This window comes from Hippocampus guttulatus, chromosome 9 (assembly GCF_054856545.1).
Source record: "Hippocampus guttulatus isolate MCC_2025c chromosome 9, RoL_Hgut_1.0, whole genome shotgun sequence".
Classification (NCBI taxonomy): domain Eukaryota; kingdom Metazoa; phylum Chordata; class Actinopteri; order Syngnathiformes; family Syngnathidae; genus Hippocampus; species Hippocampus guttulatus.
This window is the reverse complement of record NC_141269.1, coordinates 4,746,482-4,770,394: the sequence shown is the minus strand read 5'-3', so window position 1 is coordinate 4,770,394 and position 23,913 is coordinate 4,746,482. Positions and strand designations below refer to the sequence as shown.

General features: G+C 42.8%; 3 protein-coding genes across 3 annotated transcripts; 1 reads left to right on the top strand and 2 right to left on the bottom strand.

Annotated features, from left to right (window-relative positions):
- Nucleotides 1–184: 184 nt before the first annotated feature.
- On the bottom strand, nt 185–8,390 carry LOC147199926 (tetratricopeptide repeat protein 39B-like). The gene is made up of 18 exons (XM_086119983.1): nt 8,145–8,390; nt 8,037–8,065; nt 6,655–6,759; nt 6,428–6,559; nt 6,256–6,332; nt 5,114–5,243; nt 4,909–5,011; nt 4,760–4,825; nt 4,463–4,571; nt 4,311–4,378; nt 3,855–3,914; nt 3,617–3,778; nt 3,092–3,183; nt 2,544–2,664; nt 2,355–2,466; nt 2,158–2,275; nt 1,137–1,253; nt 185–1,050 (listed from the first exon to the last, which is right to left on the bottom strand). Exons 1-18 carry the CDS (start codon nt 8,172–8,174, stop codon nt 936–938), a joined length of 1,746 nt encoding a protein of 581 aa, XP_085976109.1. The 5' UTR covers nt 8,175–8,390; the 3' UTR covers nt 185–935.
- A 780-nt stretch (nt 8,391–9,170) lies between these two features.
- On the top strand, nt 9,171–14,111 carry snapc3 (small nuclear RNA activating complex, polypeptide 3). The gene is made up of 9 exons (XM_086120532.1): nt 9,171–9,404; nt 10,095–10,178; nt 10,256–10,334; nt 10,414–10,518; nt 10,733–10,882; nt 10,977–11,059; nt 11,997–12,155; nt 13,595–13,702; nt 13,853–14,111. Exons 1-9 carry the CDS (start codon nt 9,172–9,174, stop codon nt 13,998–14,000), a joined length of 1,149 nt encoding a protein of 382 aa, XP_085976658.1. The 5' UTR covers nt 9,171; the 3' UTR covers nt 14,001–14,111.
- Nucleotides 14,112–14,247: 136 nt separating this feature from the next.
- On the bottom strand, nt 14,248–23,110 carry LOC147199924 (lens epithelium-derived growth factor-like). Its single transcript, XM_086120531.1, has 17 exons — nt 22,997–23,110; nt 22,568–22,641; nt 21,886–21,962; nt 21,494–21,632; nt 21,317–21,409; nt 20,704–20,796; nt 20,161–20,211; nt 20,002–20,065; nt 19,830–19,923; nt 19,542–19,725; nt 19,009–19,076; nt 18,351–18,406; nt 18,046–18,116; nt 17,531–17,632; nt 17,258–17,465; nt 15,212–15,293; nt 14,248–14,686 (listed from the first exon to the last, which is right to left on the bottom strand). The coding sequence occupies exons 2-17, from the start codon at nt 22,637–22,639 to the stop codon at nt 14,656–14,658; spliced, it is 1,485 nt and encodes a 494-aa protein (XP_085976657.1). The 5' UTR covers nt 22,640–22,641; nt 22,997–23,110; the 3' UTR covers nt 14,248–14,655.
- Nucleotides 23,111–23,913: the final 803 nt, after the last annotated feature.

Here is a 23,913-nt window from a genome sequence, read left to right as displayed (position 1 = left end):
TGCCATGAACGTTTTTTTTAAATACAAAATATGTGCATGGACTCATTGAAGGTTTTGAAACACTAATTGTTCTACATCCCGATTCTTATTTGACTGAATTTGGAGGAAGGGGGGAGGGAGGCTTGACACTGAACGAAAACATCACCATAGCTCTAAAAAAAAATGTAAAAACACGTCCACACAATTCTGTTCATTTGTTAAGGTTTATTCAGCACATCTACGATAATTTCATCTTGAGGAAAAAAAATGGACAATCAGCTATTTACAAGACATCACATCCACAAGGACAAGAGTACAACTTTTTTCCCCAAATAGTGCTGTCCCCAACCCCAAATTTAATAAACACCTTTCCCCACATAGATGCCTCACTTTTCTCACCAGGACAGTAAACAGGATGCAACTGGTGAAAAATTACATTTCAGAGATACCATTTATCTTGCCCCACACAGTATTTAACTGCTGAGCCCATTTGAACACCTTCGCTCACCCAAAAAGTAGCCCCTCGAGAAGCCTTTAAACTGCCTCTTAGCTCATGTAACGTCAACATTATCTGGAGACTGCGCTCTTTAAAAGATATTCCCAAAATGCGCATGAATAAACATCCAGACCGTGATGAATGAGAATATTCCCAAGCATCATTAAAGGACCTGCCCCATCTGCAGTTGAGTGAAGAAACGGCCCTGCCCACTCTCAACAGGTGGCGACACAATATTTTAGCACCTACGCACAGACATGCTCCACATAAAAAGTGGGGGAAAAAGCACATATGTAACAATGCTGTATATATATATGCTTCTACAGAATAAATACAAAATTACAGAAGCCACAAGGTGACGCATTTACAGTACAAAGCTGCGTCGTAAAATGTCCTAGAAATCCGGTTGGAATCATGAGGCCGGAGGAGCGCTCGTAGGAGAACGTAATCATGGAAGCGCTCACGCCGGCATCTGGGAAGGAGTCATCTTGGCCGCAAAGGAGCCCATGCTGTTGAGCACGGCGTGGATGCGGAAGTGTAGCCGCGACTCCATGCTGTATTCTTTGTAGTCCATCCTGCAAGTTGCAGTGCCTTGTTCGAGCACTTTTCTTCCAGGAAAAATGAAATTGGACATTTTGTGCTTTTTTTAGGAGCTACTTACTTGGCACTTTCAAGCACACAGATGGCCTTTTCGATGTCGCCCCTCTGCTTGTGCAGCAGGCCCATCTCGTACATGGTAAACGGCACCAGGTAGTTGCTGTGCTTCAGGTCGCTTTCGCTGGGACGAAACAGCAATTTGACATCGGAATGAGCGTCGCAGCGTTGAACTTTTCATTTTATGAGGAAATACCAGATTCGAATGCAATCACCGTCCCCCGTCTAGCCAGTGGCCGTACATTATGAAACTGGTACCGACGTTGTTACAGTATGGTATAAAATAGATATGGATGTGACTAGACAGGTTTTGTTCTTTGAAATGTTTCATTATTCTTACATGTTGAGCTGTGTGCAAATGTCCCATGTTGGGCATGTCTTATTGGAATATCCACGATGTGACTCTACGGGTTTGACATGACAGAAAAATAATTCACTTTGAACGACCCCCCCCCTTTTTTTTTTTTAAAGCTTAATTATCATTTTTACATATTCAATTGTGGATCTGGCCAAACTGGTTTGGCATGTGACAGAGAACATTTCATCATTTAAAAAAAAAAAAAACACGTTTTTATTATTAGTATTGATGCATGTTGAGCTGTGTGTCAAAAGCGCATGCAACAGGCCTGTTCGATTCTCCTTTAATGGATTCTCCATGTTTGTGTGACTTGACGGGTTTGACAGGTGGTCAAACTGAAGTTTTAATGGTCCCTTCATTTAATTTAACATTTGGTAGTTATTCAACATGAAGTTTCATGTGTATTCCACTTGATGGCTGTGACTAGACGGGACTGATGTTGGGTGACAAGGGGTCAAATTTAAATTAAATGAAGGAACCATCAAAACCTAACATTTGGTAGTTATTTAATATGAAGCCTTATGTGTATTCCACTTGATGGCTGTGACAAGACTGGTTTGACGTGGTGTGAGAGGCGGTCAAATTTCCTTTATATTGTATTTTTCAGACCTTTGTATTTTTAGTATTTTTAGACGTGTGGTGCTGTGGGTGAACCCAATGTAGATCTCACCTGGATAAGACGCGATTGAAACAGACCTCAGCCTGGTCGAGCTGCCCCAACTGCCTCAGACACAAGCCCTTGAGCAACTGAACCACACACTGGTCATCCAGGTGGTAGTCTGACGGGTCTGCGCACGATGAACACTGCGTTATATTTTAGGGAGAAACAGCTCTTTCTTCACCGCCGCTTTCTTTCTTTCTCCTCACTTGAATTATACTTGAGCTCCTCCTCCGCTCTGTCCAACGTAGCCAAAATGTTTTCCGTCAAGTCGGCTCTTTTGCCAACAATGGTGAAGCCGTTCCACACGTACATCATTTCCTGCCGGCCGTAAAACGGACGACATTTGTCAAACTATTGTGCGTGTAAGTCGGCGAATCATACGGAAGAGTCCTGACCAGAGCCGGGACGACTAGTTTGACGGGCTTGGACGAGACGTAGCGTTGAGCCTTCTTGGCGGCAAACTTCTCAGTCGGGATGGACTTTCCGGCAAGCTTCAGCCTCAGACCGTCAACCTCCCTGCAAAGCACACTCGTTTCGTTACATGTGGTCCAGATGCAAAACAGAATTTTCACACATCTGATTAACCGGATCAGCTTTTATGCGAAAAAACAAACAAACCTGTGGTCGGTTGTCATGTCATCATTTGCCGACTGATCAAAGACTACATTGATTAGATCGGCAACATTAAGAGATGACAGCAAACTATCGTTCTGTGCTGCCATCGTTCATAATCTCAAATGTTTCTTTTTCAATATTTTTTAAAAGAATTGAGTTTTTTGAGGGCACGTTGGTGAAGTCAAAATAAAGTCAGTCGGTCAGTATACAAGTTGTTTAAATAGATTGGTCCATCTATTGATCGGTTATCGTTTAAGTAAACTCGCCGATCGGCTCCAAAAATCCCGATCATGTAAATTCTGCCGTCTCTTTTTTTTTTTTTGCATACCTGAACAAGTCCACCACATTTTCACCCATTTTCTTGACTTCTTCGTCGGGGAGCATGCTCAGTATGGATGCCTTCTGGAACACGTAGACGGCCTACGAGCAAAGAATAAGAATAACAATTTAGAATCATTACAGAATGTAACAAAAAGATGGCAACCAGCCTTTAACACACCTCCAAAGACAATTTGTCTCCAACGAACACAATGAGAGTCCAAACAAACCTCAAGTTGTATTTTCATGAAGATTAAACACCATTTTGTTTTCAATGAACCAAACAGACTTTTTTTTTTTTTTAATAACAACAACCAATGACTTAAGTAAACACGATGGCAGCAACACGTACCATTGTTAAAAATTAAGCACCAAAATGCCACGAGACTACAAGCAAAGCACTACTTTCGTCTACGGAAAGCTTCTCAATTCGCTTCGACATTGCTCCTTGGCACCAACGTGTCACAAAATGATTCCAAAGTCAAATGTATTGCTTATTCTGAGCACAAAATAAGTGATAAGTTTCAGCTGTCACCTGTGACCATTTGCTCTCCTTGCAGAGCAGATCAGCATAATGGTATGCTTCCCGCCAATTCTGTTCAAAGGAGTGGGCCCACATGAGCTCCCAATAGCACAGGTGGTGAATCTGCCGCCACTCCTGCTGAGCGGCGATGCAAGCCTGGAACTTTTCCTGAGCCTAGGGTAGACAAAACGCGACAGGTCAGCAAAACAAGCGGCGCCGCGAGGACGCCAACGCTGCGGGAATCCCTTACGAATGTGATGTTTCCTTTGAGCAGGGCAATTCTTGCGACGTAGAAAAGCATGAGGGCTCCCTGTGGATAAAATGAAGACGTTGAAAATCATTGGGTTTTTTTTGGAAACAAACATTGAAGACATAGACTTGACAGAACCTGATGTATGCATTTTCGACAGCATCAAAGACAATTTAGTCGGTAGCTAACTTCACATAAAGGGTTGACAAAAAAAAAAGCCATTTTGTGTCTTCAGAGTACCGAATGTAGGATTTCGAAAAAGCCAGTGGAAATTATTTTCGCAAACATGAACATAAAAATGAGATTATACAGCAGTCATGGGACTGATTTTCAGCACTAGAAGAAGTTGCTACTCATTTAAGAAGTGACAAATTTGTCATTTCTGAGTACAGGATTAAACACTGTGCGTCATTAGGTGTTCTATATGATGATGTCAGAGGAGGTTTAACAGCTTACATTTGGGAACCTTTTAGCATAAGGCTCCAGCAGAGCCTCTGCCTCAGTTAAGTCCACGTCGCCAGAACCTGTGGGTGGAGGAGAGAATGCTTGAAAAAAATTTAAAAATAAAAATGTTTGAATTTAGAGGTCAAACGAAGGCCGCTTTTTACCCAGAATGACTGAGATGTAGAGATGAAACATGAGCAGTGTCAAAGTGCTGAGAATAGAGCGCAGGCTGTCGCTGGAGGCGCCCGCTCGCAACTCAGACAAACCCAACTCCTGTGGAATTTTATTTAAAAAACAAAAAATAAAACAAAGAAAGAAAATGCACATTCAAAAGTTTGGAGAAAGTTAAATTCATCTATAAAGGCGAAAATTAGGTTCCTCTTGAAATTTCACACAAAAGCCAAACATTCCGAACTTTTAATGAGATGCGTATATACACATATTGAGCGGCGGGGACTTACCCTGTCCCCGGAAAAACCCAAAAACTCCATCAGTTTGAGGATTCTAGCTGGTAGCAGAGATAGCATCTGTTTAAAAAAAAAAACAATTTTTTTAATTATCGTTATGTTTTCGTGTGAATGGCATATTGTCGATTTGCGAGGGCTCGCACCAGATTAAAAGACCCGATGCCCATACTGACACCGCCCTTAAAGTGAATATGCGTGCCGCTCGTCTCCATTTCTGCATTGCCGTGAACCATGGCCTGACACTCCCTGCGCGTACACACAACATAGGATTTTTCAGAAATGAAAACAACAACAACAAAAAAAAAAAAACGGTCTCCATGCAGATGCCAACATCCGCGTCCCGCTTACTTGAAAATCTGATAGCTGTTTCGGATCCTCATGCCTCCTTTGATGAAACCGATGATGCTCTCGTCGAGGAAGGTGAGCGCCGCCTTCTGCAGCAGCACTTCGGCGTAGCAGAGCTCGGCGTGCATCTCCTCTGCGCGCAAAACGTGAAGAAAGGTTTTGTTAACGCCAAAGAAAATTCGTCAACCAATTGAGTGTGCGATTTCATAAAAATGCAATCGTATTTCAACTAACCTCATGTATGCGTTTTCGTTAATGCGGATTTAGTGAATGAATTTAACATTTTGATCAACTTCCCATTCAGGAGTTTAACCGACTTATGTGGTTTTGGAAACAAAAAGAAAAATTTGAGTCCAACGAGGCTGTCATGCAATTTAAAAAAAACAAACAAAATTAGCAAATCGACTAAAAGATTATTTAGTATTGTCCAAATCAATCATGCGTTTTTCATAGACATTCAACACAATTGAGAGTTTAACGAAACTAACGCACGCAATTTTTAAACATCAAAGATAATCAAGTTCAACAGACTTCACACTCGTTTGTCTACGGCGAAAAGAGCCAGAAGAAATCTCGTGAGCCTCGAAGACAATTTTGAGTTCAACAAACAATTAAACACCACAGAAACTAAACTAAACAGACCCAACGTATAACTATTGTTTTCGTAAACATCAAAGATACTGTCGCCTCCTCAGAGAACCAAACAGGCATTGTCGTAAACTTCCGTAAACCTAGCGTATGCGTTTACTTGAACATCAAAGGCGATTTAGACAAAACCGATCATATGTGCTCATGTAAACATTGACAAACCAAAAATCTGCACTTTTTTTTGTAAATAACTAATTAAGTCTATTTAGAATCTAAAACGTATCTAACGTACGCTAACGTTTTTTGGAAACATCAAAGAACCTGAGGTATGTACTTTGGGAACGATCAAAGACAATTTAATTTTCAGCAAAGCTAACCCGGGATTTGGGAAAGATGTAATTTTACTTCAAAAAAACTAATTTATGGGCTTTCCCAAACGGATGATTTTGTTTTGAATAAAAATAAGCCCAACAGCAACAAGTGAATAAACCTAGCATGTTTTTTTTGTACAACCGTCTGTTTTCTGTTACAAAGAATTCACTTTACTGGCATGTCACCTTCTGTTAGGCTTTCAGGTGATTGTCTTTGCCAAAGATTGACCAGAGTCTCCATAATTCCCGTTTTCTTTCGAAACCTAAAATTGGAAAAGGCAAAAAAATAAGAAAAACACATTTTAATGCCGTAGTTCAAGCACGTCATGCTTCCGACCAACGGCGGCGGCGGCCACACCTCTGGCACGTCAGCAGGGCGTCGCTCAGCGACTCCATAGCAGCATTCATGTCCTTCGGGTCAAAAGTCATGCCCGCCTGCATCACCAGCATGCTGCTGTAGCCCATCGCGTGGTACATGCTCTGGTTCCTCCTGTGGTCAATTCAAACAGCTGGTATCGCATCGTGGGGGGGGGGGGGGGGCCGCATTGGCGTGAAAATGTGTGGGGACCGTCAAGAGGGACTTACCAGGGTTCTAAAAGAGCCAAGGCATCTGCAAACCTGTTGTTTAGAAAGAGCTCAAGGGCGCTGGAGCATTCCTGCAGTGCGGTCTCTAAATCCATTGTGGGTTCTCTGGGGAGGGGGGGGGGGGGGGTACAGAGAAAATATTTTTGGAAAACACCGGCAAGACATTGGAAAGACTCCAAAACACCTGCAAAACCATCCACAGCAACGGGACCGAAGGTCATGAAGATGACTACAGATGCTACAGTCAAAGAGGGCAAGGAAAGTGATTCGCCGAAAAGTACAAAGAGGAGCCCGTTAATTCTGGGCAAAATTTAAGGACCAACGAGACTAAGTCAGAATCAGAATCAGAATCATCTTTATTGGCCAAGTATGTAGAACACACAAGGAATTTGTCTCCGGTATAACACGCTGCATTAGTATCATCGTAAACAACAAATCATTGAACCATTTTAGAGTAACCAGTAGCAGTATTTGTAGTACAAGAAGAGTGACTATGTCAGTGACTGTTTAAGGAGTTAATGGCTAGAGGGAAGAAGCTGTTTAAGTGGAACCTTTGCCAAAGTAATTTGATGGCGTGCAGAAAGAAAGCATCAGCTTGTGATCTGAAACCCCCAATCTCGGCATGGCTAAAGTTTACATGGATTCTTCTTAGAGCTTCGGGCTCGCTAATCTTCACTGATAAAGATGTCAAAACGAGAAACAAAATGAAGCAAATTTAAGACTTATGAAAGCACATAGATGTGCTGATCCTTCACCGTACAACATAACGCTGCCAAAACAAGTGAGGAGATAATCAGGAGCAAGAAGTAGTGAAAGTTTTAAATAAGACAACTCAATGTAAACCCTATGGAGCATACATTTTACGCAATCAAGGGGAAATTGAGAGAAGTACCAAAAATGACACCACAGGACTCACCATGACAAGTTTGACAAAGTTATGAAAGTGCAAAAGTAAGGCAACTTGTCTAAGCAGTACAAACATGTAATAAGATAAGAAAACCTTTATTAGTCTCGCAATGGAGAAATTCCCGATTCACAGCAGCAAAGTTATGAAAGGAAGAAGTAGAACAACAAAAATGAGGTTAAAACAGAGTGACTAAAGCTGCATGCACTTTTATTATTACCCTATATCCAGTGGCACTAAAATTACAACCAGAAATAGGAAAAAGGTTCAAGTGTCAAAACGGAAAGAATTTTAATAAGAAAATGTGATTCATGATGTACTTGGCTCCCTCTTGTGGCCGGATAGCATACTGCAAATGGACGTCGCCCGTTTCCGTCGAAGGAATTTTGCTGCTTGTATAGTGGCGAGTGCCGTAGTGACAATTTAGAAATTAAATAAATAAATAAAAAAAGACAGTAAAATGATTGAGATAACTTACAATACATTTCCAGAACAGGGTTTGTCCACCTAAAAGCAAAGAAACGGAAAAGCTACACTTTTTGACCCCAAAGAATGGCGTTAAAAGCAATTAGTAGCAAACACTAACCTTCTGCTGGGAGTAGTCTTCGACCTCCATTTGAAAGAATAAACACTTTTCCCGTACGCCTCTCGATGATGAAGACAAGCTTCTTTGCAGCTCCGTTTGTAGATCTTCACCTCCACTTGGAAATATGCGTTCATTAGGGAGTCCCTTGACATTTATACTTTACTAAGATTACTAGAGCCAGCCCACTCTCGTATCTCCTGATATCACACATACACACAGCATCACTGTGAGTGGAGACACACAATCCGTTTGTTTGTTTCCCCATCTACAAAGCATCCTATCCAGGGAGCGTTGTTCTGTGAAATTGCAATTAGGATTTGGCATTGTGCTTTCAGGATGTTTAAAAGGGCAACCAAAATGCTAAAAGAGGAAATGAATGTCTATGGAACACATTTGTTTCACTGTAAGGAGCATTCGTGGGGCCAACCCCTGCAGTCATTCTCCATTATTTGGGTTTAAAAATTTAAAAAAGCAAACTGGAGTCAAGTGTTGTGCAGGTGGTTTAGAATAGAACAACGCACGCACGCATTTGTTTGCATTTCATGCGCCTCCTTAAAATTGGAGGACTGGAGAGCGGTTTGAATGAGCTGACATTTAGCGCCGTTGGTGGCACGCAGCTTCAATGAATGTGCTCAAATGCTACTACATTACCCACAATCCCTTGCGCGGCGTCGTTTTAAGTCAGAAGTCCTCCATATCGTATCTCGTATACAGTACAGTATTATAAACTGAATACAAAGAACGTTATCCAAAATGCAAAATAAAACTGCCCGACTCGCTAGGAGTAGGGTAAAAATGCCGAATTTCAGTCAGCTTGGTCAAACAACAAAAAGCCCGAATTTCAGTTAGCTTGGTCAAACAACGATGAAACCTTCTGGACCGCTCATAATATTCGCAATATTACCAGCCAAACTGGAAACCTATTCATAAAAAAAACGACTTAAGCTTTTGCGTTTTTTTGCTGAACTGGTACTACATTACCCACAGTTCACAGCGTGCCTCGTTTTCTTCCATCTTTCTAGTAAACATGGCGGCTTCAGCACCAACGCCGGACCCCGATCCAAAAATCCCAGAATACGAATTCGGCAACGCGAATACTAAAAAGTTTCACATAGACTCGTTCAGGAAAGAGTGGCTAAGTAGATTGAAGCCTTGCGATTACTCTTACAGTGTTGAGGACGAAGACGCGTTTCACGCCAACTTTGCTCAGGAGATGGGAGTCAGCGTGGACGTGATGCGGGAGCTCAAAGAAGTCTGCAGGTACCTTTTATCGCACCGGATGCATCAAAAGCGGTGTCGTACAAGTCAAGAAAAAGACAGCACCAGTCAGGCCTGCCTAAGGAGTCGACATAAACCTTTTACATCAAGTGTAGTCAGGAAGAGGACGGGACCAACATCGCACGCGATGCTTTCAAGAAGTCGAAATAACTTCCATCACACCTGGGCTTATCTCATCTCTCTTAATTGCGACGTTCTTGATCCTCTTTCAATTATTGGCCGATTGCAAGCAACGTTTAGTTGCATACCGCCACCTACTGCGCAAGAGCATGTAGCGCTCGTGTCCCCAACTTTACGATCTACCCATCAACTTAGTTTCCCGAACAATACATTTCATCACATGTATTTTAGTATACGAGGTTATGGTATAGATTTATCTGTAATAAATAACGAGACTGGTGTTACTTGTGCACAACTGCTGTAAGAATACATAAAGGTAAAAACAATTGGCAAATTAAATAGGAATTTCTGGTGGGAGTTGCTAGCATATAAATAAAGGAGCGAGCACCTTGGAGGTTGCAATTAGACAAATGCGATGAGCCCTGAGTGAAGTTAGGATATAGTCAGATCCCATATATCTCTATGACATTTGATACAGTCAGGAAGTAGACATGTCCTCTGTTTTCCTGTCTGGTTTTATCTATCTGTCATGTTATTTTACCGATCAAACAGCATTGCGTCACTTCGTTGCCATCCGGAGGACCAGGAGCCTGATCCGGAAGTTGTACCCGAAGTCACCACCTTGAAAACTCTCGTGTATGAATTTTCCTTCGCTTTGATTTCATCTATCGCTAGCCGTCGAAATCCACAACTTCGTGACTTTGTCTCAACAGCGAAAGGAAAAAGAAGCAAGATTACAAGTCCTCTCTAAAAATCAGCAAAAACAGACACGACCTCTACGCAGATGAGCAGGCGAGTTGACGCCGACGCTGAGCCAAATCCTCACAGTTGCTGTATAGCGTTCATTTTTTTTTTCTTTTTGTTTTCCCAGGAGCGGCTCGCCGTCATGATGAAACCAGAGGCCGTGGAAAATATGGTCTCTGAAGGAGATGTCATTCTCACCATCAACGTCTACTATCCGGCTACTTTCGAAAAGGTGCGCAGGAAACCCGACATGAAAGCTCACGGGACTTGAGCAGATGTTGGTTGACCCTTTCAGGGACAGCGGTTACGACAGTGGACGGCCTATCGTGTTATCAGGTTACAGGGTGCACGAAAGGGTTAAAGAAGAAAGTGTTGGCTAAAATCAAATTTTCCCAGTTTTGAAAATACTACTGCAAAGTCAACATTCTGCCCCCTTTTAATCGCAGTTTTGCTACGTCCGACCCCACATGACGCTGCTGCTGATGGGCTCCCAAAGGCTGACGGAACTGCGGGATGCCATTTGCTGCGCCAGCGACCTGCAAATGTGCGGCGAGTTCAGCGACACGCCCGACATGGCGCCGGACTTCGTCAGCAAAGTGAGCGCCAATCATCCTCGCCGACCCCCGGCCCTCCCTCATGTCGTATGTTTTATTTATTTTTTTGTAATGCAGAGGTTTTGTCGTGTTCCAGGACCACTACAGGTCGGCTTTCTTTTTCTTTGAAGGGGTGTTCTACAACGACATGCGCTACCCGGAATGCCGCGACATCAGCCAGTGAGTTTGAGTCCATTATTCAGGACCCGAGTTACCGATAAGAGTTTGTGCATGTCTGTGAATTCAGGGAGGAATTCTCAGAGAGAGTCTTGCGGGGCGAATCAGCCGATTACATAAAGCGAGTACGGCCCAGATGGGGATGCACGAAACAAAGTGTAAAAATAATCACATGTTGGGTGAGCAGAACATTGCACTTTTTATGACTTCACTGAAAATAGATGTACTCCTGTGACGGACGTTGTGTAACGCGATATACAGTGGATGAAATAATACTATAACATGCTGAGTTTTTTTTTTTAAATTTGTTCCCTTACAAAGACATTAACGGTCTATTTTTTTCAATGGTTTTTTTTTTTTTTTTTTTTGCCCAAAGTTGGCAAGCCAAGGTAGCTTTATTTATAAGATAAGAAAACCTTTATTAGTCTCGCAATGGAGAAATTCCCAATTCACAGCAGCAAAGTTATGAAAGGAAGAAGTAGAACAACAAAATATAGGAGCTGCTGGAAAGGCAGCCACTCACGCGGCGCCATTTTGAAGTCAAAATAACACAACACAACACATAGGACACAGACAGTCGTGCAATCTTCACCACTTTTCTGCATACACTTTGTTGTCTGAAGCAGTTATAGATGAAAGAGGAGAGAATTTATAGAGCACATTTCATTACTCAGACAACTCAATGTGCTTCACTGTGGACCCGCATTTCACAAATAAACGGACAGGGGGGGTGGGGGGAGCAGTCCAAAAGTAACGAGCCGTGCTCAATTTTTTTCCCCAGAAATATCCGTAGTGTGTATTTAAAATACTTGTTTTTCAAAAAAAAAAAAAAAAAATTGAAACGTATCCGCTTCCTGTCAGCCATTTTGGAAATGGTGTCATTATCAGATGTCCTTCGGAAGCACAGAGCTGTGATTGATTGTTTTCTAATCATTTGCAGGACCACAATCACATGGGCCAAGGCCAACAACTTCCCCCCGTACACCCAGGCCAAGATGGAGGACACCAAGCTATTGGATCTGCAGGTGAAAGTGGGCTTCCCGTACCTCTACTGTCACCAGGGCGACTGCGAGCATGTCGTCATCATCACGGACGTCAGGTAAAACCAAAGAGAGCCCCCGACCCGGGAAATTTGCAACTCACAAGTTGTTTCTCTACTTTGTCGACATTCTCTATTGAGGATGAGCGATAGTTGAAACAAAAATGGCTGCCATTCGTCTCGCTACCAATCTTTGTTAGCCTGCAGCGATTGTTTTTTTTTTTCCCCATCGGTGCAAGCACCCTGTCTTATGCAAAGTTGCGGAGTTAAAAGGTCACATATTCTTAAGTAGCGAGAGAATTTTGGATGCGGTGTGCTTTTCAGCTTCATCTTCAGAACAGCAGAGGTTCGATCAGTGTTTTTTTTTTGTGTGTGTGCCACAGTAGTTCATTTTAAATTTCAATTGGGAATTACGGTTACTCTCTGTTGACTGTGAATGATGCCATAGGAATTCATAGATGAACAAGGTTGGCAGGAATCCCCCCCCTCCCCCCAAAAAAGGAAAAAATGCAATTGATTCAATGTTGTTTTAAAGCAAAGCAGTTAAAATGCTGACTATCGTGGTGCAATCTGTTGCATGGCCACGCTTAAATCCAATTAATCTGTTTCAGGTACCACCTAGAATTTTGATACATTTCTTTATGGAAAAAAAATAGCACTTGATAATATTGTACTTCATAAAAAAAGACAATTAGTGTTTTCAAATTGCAACAGCTTCAGTTTTGGGGTGGGGGGAAAGAAACCTCGGCTTCATTTCAGTCGGTCAGTAGGCTTGATTTATTTCCATAAGTGTAGATTTTATTGATTTATATGGTGTCAAGCTTAGATAAGTTCAGTGCTTAAGAGGTGCAATCCGCTTACATGTTATTGTTTCATGAAACGTGAAAAGTTGAAGCGATAATGCCACGGGAGTTGTTTTCTATATTGTTGTCATCTGATTTATGCACGCTAACGCTAATTGAAATAGATGAACAGGTTTTCATTCTAATTCATCATTTTCCTGTGTGCCTCGCCTATAAGACCAACACACATGTATCATCGTTTAGCTTGAATCATCTTGCTAGGAGACCAAAAAAAAAAAACCTCCTTGGTGGAGGTAATAAAAATAAAAGAGACATTGGTTCTTCACGACCGAAGCTTCAGTCTCCGGCAGTGAGCCGACCGTGACTAATTCGAAAGCTTGTGTTGGGAGGCAGAAATAAATCGAGTCACACGCCCACTGGAAATGAATGAACTCCACCATTGTGCCTCCACAAACCAAATCATCTTGCGGCCACTCTCGTCTCCGAGGATGTGACGCACTCGGGAACCTCCGCAATCTTGGGCGAGATGAAAAGCGGTTTGTTTCACGAAGCTCTTCACCCAGACGCTTCAAATGACCGTGTCTCGAATGCGTAGGCACGTGCGCAAGTACGCCCTTCAGAAGGCGAATCTGCTGACATTTGCAAGCCAATGAAATGTTTGTATTTTTTATTTTTTTTGGGGTGGTCTGTTTGTAGGCTGACGCACAAAGACGACTGCCTGGACCGGAAGTTTTACCCGCTGCTAACTCACAAACACCGGATCGCCACGCAGAAATGTGCCGTTTGCTACACTTTCATCGCCAGGTGCGCTGTGAATACAAACTGCGGCCCAAATGAATATTGAAATAAAAGTCCTGTGACATTCATTGCGGTTATTTAGCGGATAATTTAACAGATAATAGTTTAAAAAAAAAGTTTTCCAGCCTTGACATCCCAACTGCTGTTTTTCGACAGGTGGTGCACCACCGGCGACCAGTTCGCCCCGAGTCACCCTTGTGTGTTTTGCGACAAGTGCTTCCGCATGCTGCACTACGACGCCGATGGCAACAAGTTGGGAGACTTCCAGGCTTACCCCTACATCGACCGCGGCGCTTTCAACTGATGCCGTCGTGTTGACGCATGTTTATAGTTTTTGCGACAGGTCGACTTCCTGTTTTGTGCATTCTGTTTATATTTCTAAGAGACGCATAATAAAGTTAGGACTTTGAAAGACTGTTGACTGAGATTCATTCATCATATCCAACATTGCTGACATGTCTTTGTGAGATTTTCGTTAGGACGGGCAAATAAAAGAGCCTTGAGTTCTGGCTCAGATTCTGCAATTTTACAGGATCTCTGTGCATAACAGGTCAATGTAATAATAGAGTCACCTTTATTTACTTGAAGGTCAATGAAATGTGATGACATCACTCACAGCTCATTTGACGCTGAAACGTATCAAACCAAAAGGCACAAAAATAACTCTTATTTACACACGTTTAAAAGAAGAAACCACTTTTGAAAAAAACCCAGAAATGAAGCGGCTCTTTTTTTTTGCTTAACTACGGTAACTGTAAAAGCTGACGTTCTCAACGACGGTAACTGTAAAAGCTGACAAACTACGTTGTCTTCTACTACTACCACTACTAAAGGATCGATTAACTTGAAGCAGCAACGTTGACGAGAATGGTCGTTAACGTGGAAACCAGTTAAAGTTGCAAGCAACAAGACGGGTGTGACACCCCAGTGTGAAGACCTCGAGGGAGCGGGGCGAATAGTCAGGTGGAGGCCTCCGCAGCAACGGGGGCGCTGTTGGAAGAATGGTTCAAACAAGTTAGTTTGTTGCAGGGAAATACCTACTGAATTTGTACATTTGCCTAAAAAAAAAAAAAATCTATCAGATACTGTACAGTTTTGAAAAAGCTCTGATAATATGACACTGATACTTTCTCAACCTGATATGAAGGCTACTGCACCTCAACAGAAAAGAGAAGTGATGAGGCAAAAAAACTGAAGCCATTTCAAATAGTAACTTTCTGGCTTTAAGAAGCACTAAAAAGACATTGAGACAAAAATGTGGTGGTGTTGGATGATCAAACAGGCTCCTTTTACATATACAGTACTGTCTGTTGTGTTCAGAATGGGACACCCACATCACCGAAATGTGTGGCGGGACTTACAAAACATGCAGTTGGATCATCAAGTGTCAGCGTAAAGGCATTTTTTCCAATTCTTTCAGTTGATATTATAATAAATAAACCATAAACACCACAGACTATGAATTTCTTTGTGAGAAAACTGTGTCCTTTTATTTTTGAATTCTTACAAGGCTACCTGAGGTTCTCCCTCGCTGAGGCATCCTCACAAGGCTCCTGCTTGTTTTCCACGGTGCTCTGATCTCCATCGCCTGCCTTGTCTACATGGTGAAAGCACACACAAGTCCAGACGTCCCAAAAAGAAAACCGCAGCAAAGACCGGCACTCGGGAGCATGTGATGACACATGTCTTAGCCTCAGACCGTGGGCAGATAATTCCAATTTTGCGCGCCCTTCGCCTGAAAAAGGAACCTTTTCACGTAAGCAAAATTCATCCGGTTCCTCCAACCCCGCCCCCTCTTTCTCACGAGATCCTGTGAGCTGCAGAAAAGGGATGCGGTTGTCAGGATGCTGCGTGACTAGTCGGGTCGCAACGGATGTTGACGGTGCTTGCTGGTGGTGGTGAGGCCCTCAAGTGACGAGGCTTTTCATTTTTGACTGTACTGCGTCCTCACATTAACTCGTTCATGCGCCAATAATGATCAACTGGAACCAGATAACATGATAAGATGTCCACTGTAGTAACAGCTGTCCCTCAAAGGGTTAGGTCACTCCCAACTCAACTCAACTGCATTTCTAGAGCACTTTAAAAACAACCAAGTATCATATATGCAACAATAAACACAAACAATAAATGAAGAACGAAAACGGTCGAAAGCACAAAAACAGTCAAAACTAAAAATCAAGTCAGAGTCATGCTTGAGTCAAAATCCAAAGAATACAAATGACTTTTGAGACGAAGTTTTAAAGATGGGCAGCGAGGGGGCTTGTCGAATGTTCAGTGGGAGGTCATTCCAAAGCGAGGGACCAGCAACGGAAAAGGCTCCATCCCCTCGGGGCCTCCGCTTAGTTCTTGGTACTTCTTATAAAGTCTGGACAGCAGACCTGAGGCACCGGGCAGGTGTGTAGTGGCGGATGAGCTTACAGAGGTAAGGCGGAAGATTTGAAAACAAATAATAGGATCTTAAAAAGAACTCTAAAATGTAGAGGGAGCCATTGAAGGGATGCGAGAGTGGGGGTTATGTGCTCCCTCTTACGAGTACCAGTCAAGAGGCGAGCAGCAGCATTCTGGACCAACTGGAGACGCCTAATGGAGGATTTGCTGACTCCAAAGTAAAGTGCATTACAGTAATCCTGGCCGGGATGTGACGAAGGCATGAAGTACTGTTTCAAAGTGCTCATGAGAAACGATTATATAAGCACACAAAGGTGGACATTATGAGGTTTGTATACATTATTTTCGCTTTCACCACATTCATAACTAATCATATGGATCAATGAATTAGTCTGTGTGCACATTTATCATGTCCTCCTCTTTCTAGGTGGTTAATGATGCACTAACTCCCTCCCCCAAGATCTCGGGATGTTCCCATTAATGTTTCATGAGTATGGGCTGGAGGCGGTGCGTATTCTTTGGTTTCATAAAGTGAAAAAAACCTCAACCCTTTGATCGCACCACAATGAAATGATGCGTGACAATGTACGTAAAATGTGGCAGAGTGAAACGTCAGCACTCCACAAGTGCTGCCGATGCTTCTTCTTTCTTTGTATTTTTTTTGGTGATGCCAATAGGAGGGTTAGAGAATGAAAGATTATTCCTGCTAGAAAAAAGATGAGGCAGTGCAAATAAATGTTTCATCGACTCGCGACCAGTAAATTTGCTATTTTACAATGTTTGTATTATTACACCTTTTTCGTTGCTGACAAGCTGCTCTGCCACTCGTAATGCTGACGACACGGTGACAAACGAAGCTGGTTTACAAGGGAGGTACCATTTTGCCGTTATTTGGAATTGGTTCAGACGAACAGTGAACACAGGAAGTATGTCAAGATACACTTCATTTTTGCTCCAGAGATTCGTCAATTTCTCAACCCTCTCCCATCCTGCTTTTTACGCCTACAGAACGCGACAGCTACAGATTCATTTGATCACGAACATCTTTGAGCATGATTATTGACGCTTATTGTAAGACGATACATTTGTTAGTTTGGATTACGCATCGGATTATCTGCATGATGACTTGCATACGCATTCAATTTCATTTTTCAAATGGCTGACGCCCACCTGCGGCCGTGTTATTTTCTTGCGCTTGCTCCGCTTTCCGCAGCGTTCCTTTCTTGGCCTCCTCGTGCTGCCGCTGCTCGGCCAAGGACCTGTTCAGGACCTTGCTGAGCATGCACTCGCCCTCGCCCACCAGGAACATGGTCTTGAACTTGTTGTACAACATGGTGGCTTTGTCCATCACGTCCTGGCTGGCTTTAAACCTACGGATCTGGACCACAGAAAATGTGACGCAGCAAGTCGGGACCGCAGTTTTTGCCGGGCAGTGCGTCTTGCCTTCTTCAGCGTGGCGATCAGTTCGCTCTGCTTCTGCAGGTGCTGAGTGGTCACCTGGAGGGTGCTGATCTCATCCAGGGCATCCAGGCACTTCTTCACGTCCTTTAAAAAAAACGTTCAAATACGCGTCTTGTTATACTTCATCAAGCCCAATGTGATGGGAGAATCCCACTCACTGAATGGTTCTGAACTCCTGGAGGAGTTGCCGCAGCGGAGGTCTGCGCTGATGTAGGATTTGAATTGCTATCATGATGTGCTTCTTTAGACAGCAAAATAGTTGCATAGTCAGCGTACACCATTGAGCTTACTTGATACAAAAGGCGACCGATAAGCAACCGATCCCACGCAAACAACGGGATTCATTGATGGTGACGGAATAACATTCAAGAACAATTAACAAACACTCTTCATGAAATCGTGTTTAAAAAAAAAAATAATTGGCCGTGTGACACCTCCCAAGTGATACACTTATTTCCACAAAATAAAAATAAAAAATAAAAAGGGAAAGAACTCACAGGGTTGTCTATCTTCAGGGAAATCTTGATTTCGCTGTGCAGACGTTGGAGCTTCGCATCCGTGGAGATTTCTGTGAAGAAAGAGGCCCGCTTGAATGGATTTCCAAAAACAAGTGGGACGTGTTTACCAGGGAAATAAGACATTCAAGGGTTTTTAATCACTTTTATTTCATGGTGCGACTTGGTGTCCTGCAACGGGTTTCGTGGCATTAGCATGTTTTTTTTTTATTCCCCTCATTGATTCAGGGAATTAAGGAAACGAAAAGCACACTGCTTCGAGAGGTTCAAACTCTTGGTGAACTCACCCTTTTTCTTGGCCCCGGACCGCTCTTCGGTTTTCTTGGGGTCATCTTTGCTTGATCTGTTTGGGGAAGTAACAACAACGTTTCAGTTTCACACGAGAAATGACACAAAATAACCACCTTCCCAAAAGCAAATTTAAGACTAAAATGCTGATGCTAATTCCATTAGCCCACATATAACATTTTACATGATGTGTTAGCATTAAGCTAGCAGGCTTTCATCAGATGGAAGCTATGTGGTGTTCCGTGTGTACTTTTAGGTTAATTTCCAAGTGAGCACTTGGCTTCTTTTTCGGAAATACTGTACATGTAACCGGTAGTTGTTACATAAGTCGGAATGTTCCACCATCTATCACTAACTAAAATTAGACTGTACAAGGTAAATGTTTCCTTGAAAAAAAATAAAATTAAAATCAACAATCACTGTCTTATACTGTCAGCACGGCGGTAACTGAGCGTGTCTTCTTGTGCTTACGCTGCGAGGCAAATCGTATGTGTAACTGATATGTCCGGACCGCCACACAACAGGGACACTCTGGTCAGGGATGAAATTTTTGCATTGCACTGAAATGTTTGTGATCCAATATAGCATGAGTGTGAATACTTATCTCGGAGCGCTTTTGCAATGGGATACTTTGGTAGCAATAATATGAGCGCTTACTCCTCTTTCCGCCGCCGTCCATCCTTGTCTGTGTCGGCGTTCTGATGTTTTTTCTTGCTTTTGTTTTTCTAAGTTAAAAAAAAACAACAACAAAAACCTGTAGTTAGCACTTCTCCAGAAACATAGTACGGCCTATTGAAAATTGCAAATTGTCCATCGGCGTCAATGTGAGTCTGAATGTTTTTTTGTTTTTTTTTATCTACAGTGGAAATAGAAAGAGAGAAATAGAAATGGTGGCAGGTGTGTGTTGACTCCAATTTAACATCGGCTTGAATTAAGGCGATTGCTTAATTTGAAACACAGTCGCATCCTAGCTCTAAGAGGGTGTGCACATTTATGCAATTACATGACCTCTGTTACGATCTCAAAAAGATGAAAACAATTGGGTCGATTGAGCTGTGCAGATTATTGTTCACATTAATAGTAGAAAAAGTGTTTCAATCATTTGTTGATATCACTCAAACCTGGCATTTGAACAGGGGTGTGTAGACTTTTTGTACACTCGGTACATGTTGCCCGGTGACAACACTTACCTCGTCATCATCCGAGGCACCCGAGGAGTTCCCGTCTTTGGACTGCTTTTTTTTTTTGGCCTCAGGCTCTTTCCCCTCGCCGTCATTCACCTTGATGTCTTCCTTCCTTGGCTTGTCCTCCTCGCAGCTCTTGGACTTGTCCTCCGCTGACCTCTTCCTTTTTTTATCGGACTCTGCCGTGTCTCTGAGGCGCGAGGAAGGCCAGAGTGATGATGATTATTATTATTTGATTTGATTTAAAAAAAAAAAAAAGTTTTGTGACAACTGGGTGTCTGTGTGCGTGTTTACATTTCACTTCCTGAGCCTGGCCGGTCTTGATGCTGCAGCAGAAGTAACTTTTCACTTTTGGGCTTCCTTCCTCGTCTTTTGGGGACCTCCCCACCTGACAAACACATCCATTATGAGTTATTGTTACTTCGTAAGGGAATATTATAGGATGGCGAAGAATATTTCGACTTGCCCGCAGGACTGACTGGACTGGCTGGGGGAGCTTCCCCTGCCTCAGCGTCCTGCTGTCCCTCATTCTGAATCAAAACAACAATATGAATCGTTCAATCTCTTTCAAATATGATGTCGCGTGTTCTTGAAACTCCCAGAGACGTCGTGACTAAAAGCGGACCTTTCTTTTTCGTCCCCTCTTGGGTTTAGGCGTCTCCGGCTGGACCGAGTCCTGTAAAGTGAGATTTTGAGTCAGTGAACAGCTAAAATTTCAATTTGAAATGCATTCAATCAGTTAATGTTGTGAAATAAAGCAAACACGTTTCACATTGAAGACGTCAAGCCAATTTACAGTACTTTTTTTATTTTTTTAATCTCTGGCACTACAGCAACATCTCGTGGTGAGATAAGGCAAAGCCCATTAAAAATGTTCACATGAAAAAAAAAAAAATAGTACAAGTGAAACACGCAGTGTAGGAATTGTTGAAACTTTCTTGCGCAGGATACAAACCAGGAAGCAGGGACTCCGAAGCCCGAGAAGAAGCCATGCAGGAAATTATATCAATTAGCACAATGATGCCTCAAGATCACAGACATCAAACAGATTTGTACTTTAAAGTTGATACAACACGGCGCTTTGCTGAGACACTTAATATAAACACCAATTAAAAACCAACCATGCACCCGCATCATCTCGACATCTCCCAGCATGCAAAGTACGTACATCCTGTTTCTGAGGGCCCTGCTCAGTGATCACAGAGCCTTCCTCATCGTCGTCGTCGTCCTCCTCCACCTCCTCAGCCTCGCTTCCTGGAACCTAAATATTTTTTGGTGCGTGATTTGGGGTAAGGGTACCAGTGGCGGCATAGATGAAATGTGTGACGATAACCATAAACGCAGCAAACGGAACTTATTGGAAAGGAAAGAAAGGAAACTGGTACATGCATCTAAATTCGTAACTGTACAAATGATGTTTTTGTGACTGCAAAAATGTCAAGAAAAGCCTTCTTGAGTTGCGGAACTTCGTTTGGAGTTAGACCAGGTCACTTGAAATGGTGGCAGGTGTGCGTTGACGCCTATTTGACATGAGCTTGGATGTGACTGGTGAATTCTCTTCGGGGTCTGCGGCATGTCTCAGCATGGCAGGCTGATTGAACACTCTAAATTGTCCCTAGGTGTGAGTGTGAGCGCGGATGGTTGTTCGTGTCTGTGTGCCCTGCAATTGGCTGGCGACCGGTTCAGGGTGTCCCTCGCCTACTGCCCGAAGACAGCTGGGATAGGCTCCGAGCACCATCCCAAAGTTTAGTTAAAAAACCAACAAACCCCAAAACACTTACTTTGGATGACTTGGCTTCCTTGTCGCCCGCCTCATCCTCGCCCTCTAGGCCAGCGTCTGAATCCTTCTCGGATGAAGATTCAGGATGAATTGGCTATAGGAAGACAAGAAAATAACGGGAGATGCAGAGGAATGTAATTTTTACGAATAGGTTTTGCCTACAATGTTGGATGCAAACTTTGGGTGCCGTCAGCTCCACTTTAGGGTTGTTCTCGATTTCCCATAGTCCTTCGTTGAAGCCCTTCCTCTTGTTTGGTTTGGCATACTTCTCCTTGTTGGGTTGGTATGGAAAGATGTCTTTGGGGCCAAGAAAGGCCCTGTGGGGAAGATCGGTGTACAGTATTACGTTACCAGCCCATCTTCAAAAATATCTGTGAGTGAGTAGTTCTGCACTTCCGTGCCACATTTACCTCACAGTGGGGCTAATTTACACAATAACAACTGCCACACTGACTTTCTCCGCGTACAGTATGCTCGGCTGCGGTGCGCGATGATCCAGAGTCACTTTTAGCGCCCCGGTTTAGCAGATGAAGAGCTGTATCAACGAGTTGCAAATGTCTCGTCACTCACGTTTCATGGGTGCCAAAGAAGAAGATGGGTAACTTGATATTGGACGGCTTCACGGCACCATCTGGGACTTCATCTATCTGTCAGCGGGATGAAGACAGGAAGCGAATTTATTACCGTCGCCATCATAGACCCTTGTTTTAAGTAACATTCAAACATTCCTCTGAGTCATTAAGTTAACCCCTATATGATAATACTAAAGGGAGAAATGGTGACGCTTGTGAAGACTTGAATGACAGAGGAAGAATGCAATGAGGTGTGAGTGCAGACTGCAGAGCAAGACTGTCACCTGGAGGTGTTTTATAGGTACTACACAATGCTTTGAGCATATCTGAAACTACATTCTACATTTGTAAAACTAACTATAGTTACAACGAAAATGTACTTCGTTTTCATCCTGAGCTTTTGGGGTACATTTCAGGGTTTTTTTTCTGTATTGGTGTACGTCTGTTCTTGAAGTGGGAACGTTTCAGGGCCATTTTGCCTTGCACTGCCACATGCTGTCAACTGAAAATTACATCACAAGTGCCTCAAGGCCTTGTTCATATCTCAAATTTTGGTTTGCAAAACAAAGCGTAGGATATCGACCAAGGGATGAACTGAAAACGGAATTTTCTTGGAAAGGCCCAACCCCTGACAGGTACTCTATTCAGTTGAGTCAGTTGTGTCATTTTTGCATACTTACTCTCGCTGGCCAGTGGGGATAGCCTTTCATTTTGGCAAAAATCAGATCACCTGGCTTCCAGTCTCGGGCCATTTCTATTGAAAAACATGAGCGAGACATGAAGCTTCCAGTCATTCCACTACAAATATTGACAGCACATGACAACATGAGGGTGCCCCTCCCCCTGAGCGCCACCATCTTTCACCATTCATTCACACGCTGGGCATTCAAAATACAACACTGATTATATTTACACAACATGAATTAATATGACTAAAATACTTAGCAGCCATCACGTGTGTAGTAGCACCGTACGTCAACAACCACGCTAGCAGTTAGCTAGCAGTAGGCTTTTCGATACTAATGCTGTCGCCGCGACAAAAACCGTGCCTGCCGATCACGGTGCCGCGTGGAGAATATTATGACATTAATTACGAGTTGGTTGTTTACCTGACAGTCGTTGTGGTGTAACCTTTTCCTCCCGAATCAAAAGCTCCTTTTCCGCACACAATCCGAACCACGTTTTCCCCTCCCGCGTTCGACGTCACCGGACAGTACCACTACGACGTGCATCACGGGAGTGATTGGAGTAATTTGGAAAATAGATCATGAGATTAATAATGTGTGTTTTGAACCATAGTGAATAAACCTATTTTAGAAAAACTGAAATACAAATTTGTTTGGTTGTTTAACACGAATTACTTATTTCACGCGCATAAATACAAATTATAAAACACGAACCCCCCATTACAAGTTGTTGATAGACGTTGTGATAACTATCGTTGCCTAGAAACATGTATACGCCATACTATTATGATGTCACAATTAACCGCCATATTGCACCGGGTATCCCCGACCGTCCCTTCCATTCACTGTGTTTGACTCCAATAAATTAACCATGATTCATTGAATTCTCCGCCGATTTTGATACGGGTCGGTTCGTGAGAAACATTGGGAGTCCGGTTATGATACCAGGCACATAGCACATACAACACTTTACCTTGTGTTACATCAATTGTCCTCATTTCTCCTTTGCTTGGTGCCGAATTACATCCATCGTATTGCATTCATACGACGAAGCGATTTAGTGACCTCATGTGGTAAAAAGACGAATTCCACGTACAGTACTCGCCTATAAAGGTGAAGCGGAGGCCTCTCTGATGTTGCAATATGTATGTAACTATTTTCCATCTATCTGTTTATCTCTTTTAAATTTCGTCATTGCAGGCACGCCCTCGATTACATCATCAGCATTTTCAATTTTTCCACCCTCTGGTTGGTTGGTCAGGCCAAAATTACATTTTCAGTCAGCACAAATTGAATTGAATGGGTATGATGTATTTTATTTATTTTATATTTTTTAATGT

What these genes read in the sequence shown, in the direction of transcription:
- LOC147199926 (XM_086119983.1), bottom strand. Translation starts at nt 8,174, where the DNA reads ATGGAGGTCGAAGACTACTCCCAGCAGAAG. An exon ending in CCCTGTTCTGGAAATGTATT is followed by an intron (nt 6,760 to 8,036) that starts GTAAGTTATCTC and finishes CCCCCTCCCCAG; the next exon opens with AGAACCCACAATGGATTTAG. An exon ending in TTCAATCGCGTCTTATCCAG is followed by an intron (nt 1,254 to 2,157) that starts GTGAGATCTACA and finishes GTTTCGTCCCAG; the next exon opens with CGAAAGCGACCTGAAGCACA.
- LOC147199924 (XM_086120531.1), bottom strand. Translation starts at nt 22,639, where the DNA reads ATGGCCCGAGACTGGAAGCCAGGTGATCTGATTTTTGCCAAAATGAAA. An exon ending in TGGAGCTGACGGCACCCAAA is followed by an intron (nt 21,410 to 21,493) that starts GTTTGCATCCAA and finishes GTCTTCCTATAG; the next exon opens with CCAATTCATCCTGAATCTTC. An exon ending in CCAGGCTCAGGAAGTGAAAT is followed by an intron (nt 19,726 to 19,829) that starts GTAAACACGCAC and finishes CTCGCGCCTCAG; the next exon opens with AGACACGGCAGAGTCCGATA.
- snapc3 (XM_086120532.1), top strand. Translation starts at nt 9,172, where the DNA reads ATGGCGGCTTCAGCACCAACGCCGGACCCCGATCCAAAAATCCCAGAA. An exon ending in ATCCGGCTACTTTCGAAAAG is followed by an intron (nt 10,519 to 10,732) that starts GTGCGCAGGAAA and finishes TTTTAATCGCAG; the next exon opens with TTTTGCTACGTCCGACCCCA. An exon ending in GAATGCCGCGACATCAGCCA is followed by an intron (nt 11,060 to 11,996) that starts GTGAGTTTGAGT and finishes AATCATTTGCAG; the next exon opens with GACCACAATCACATGGGCCA.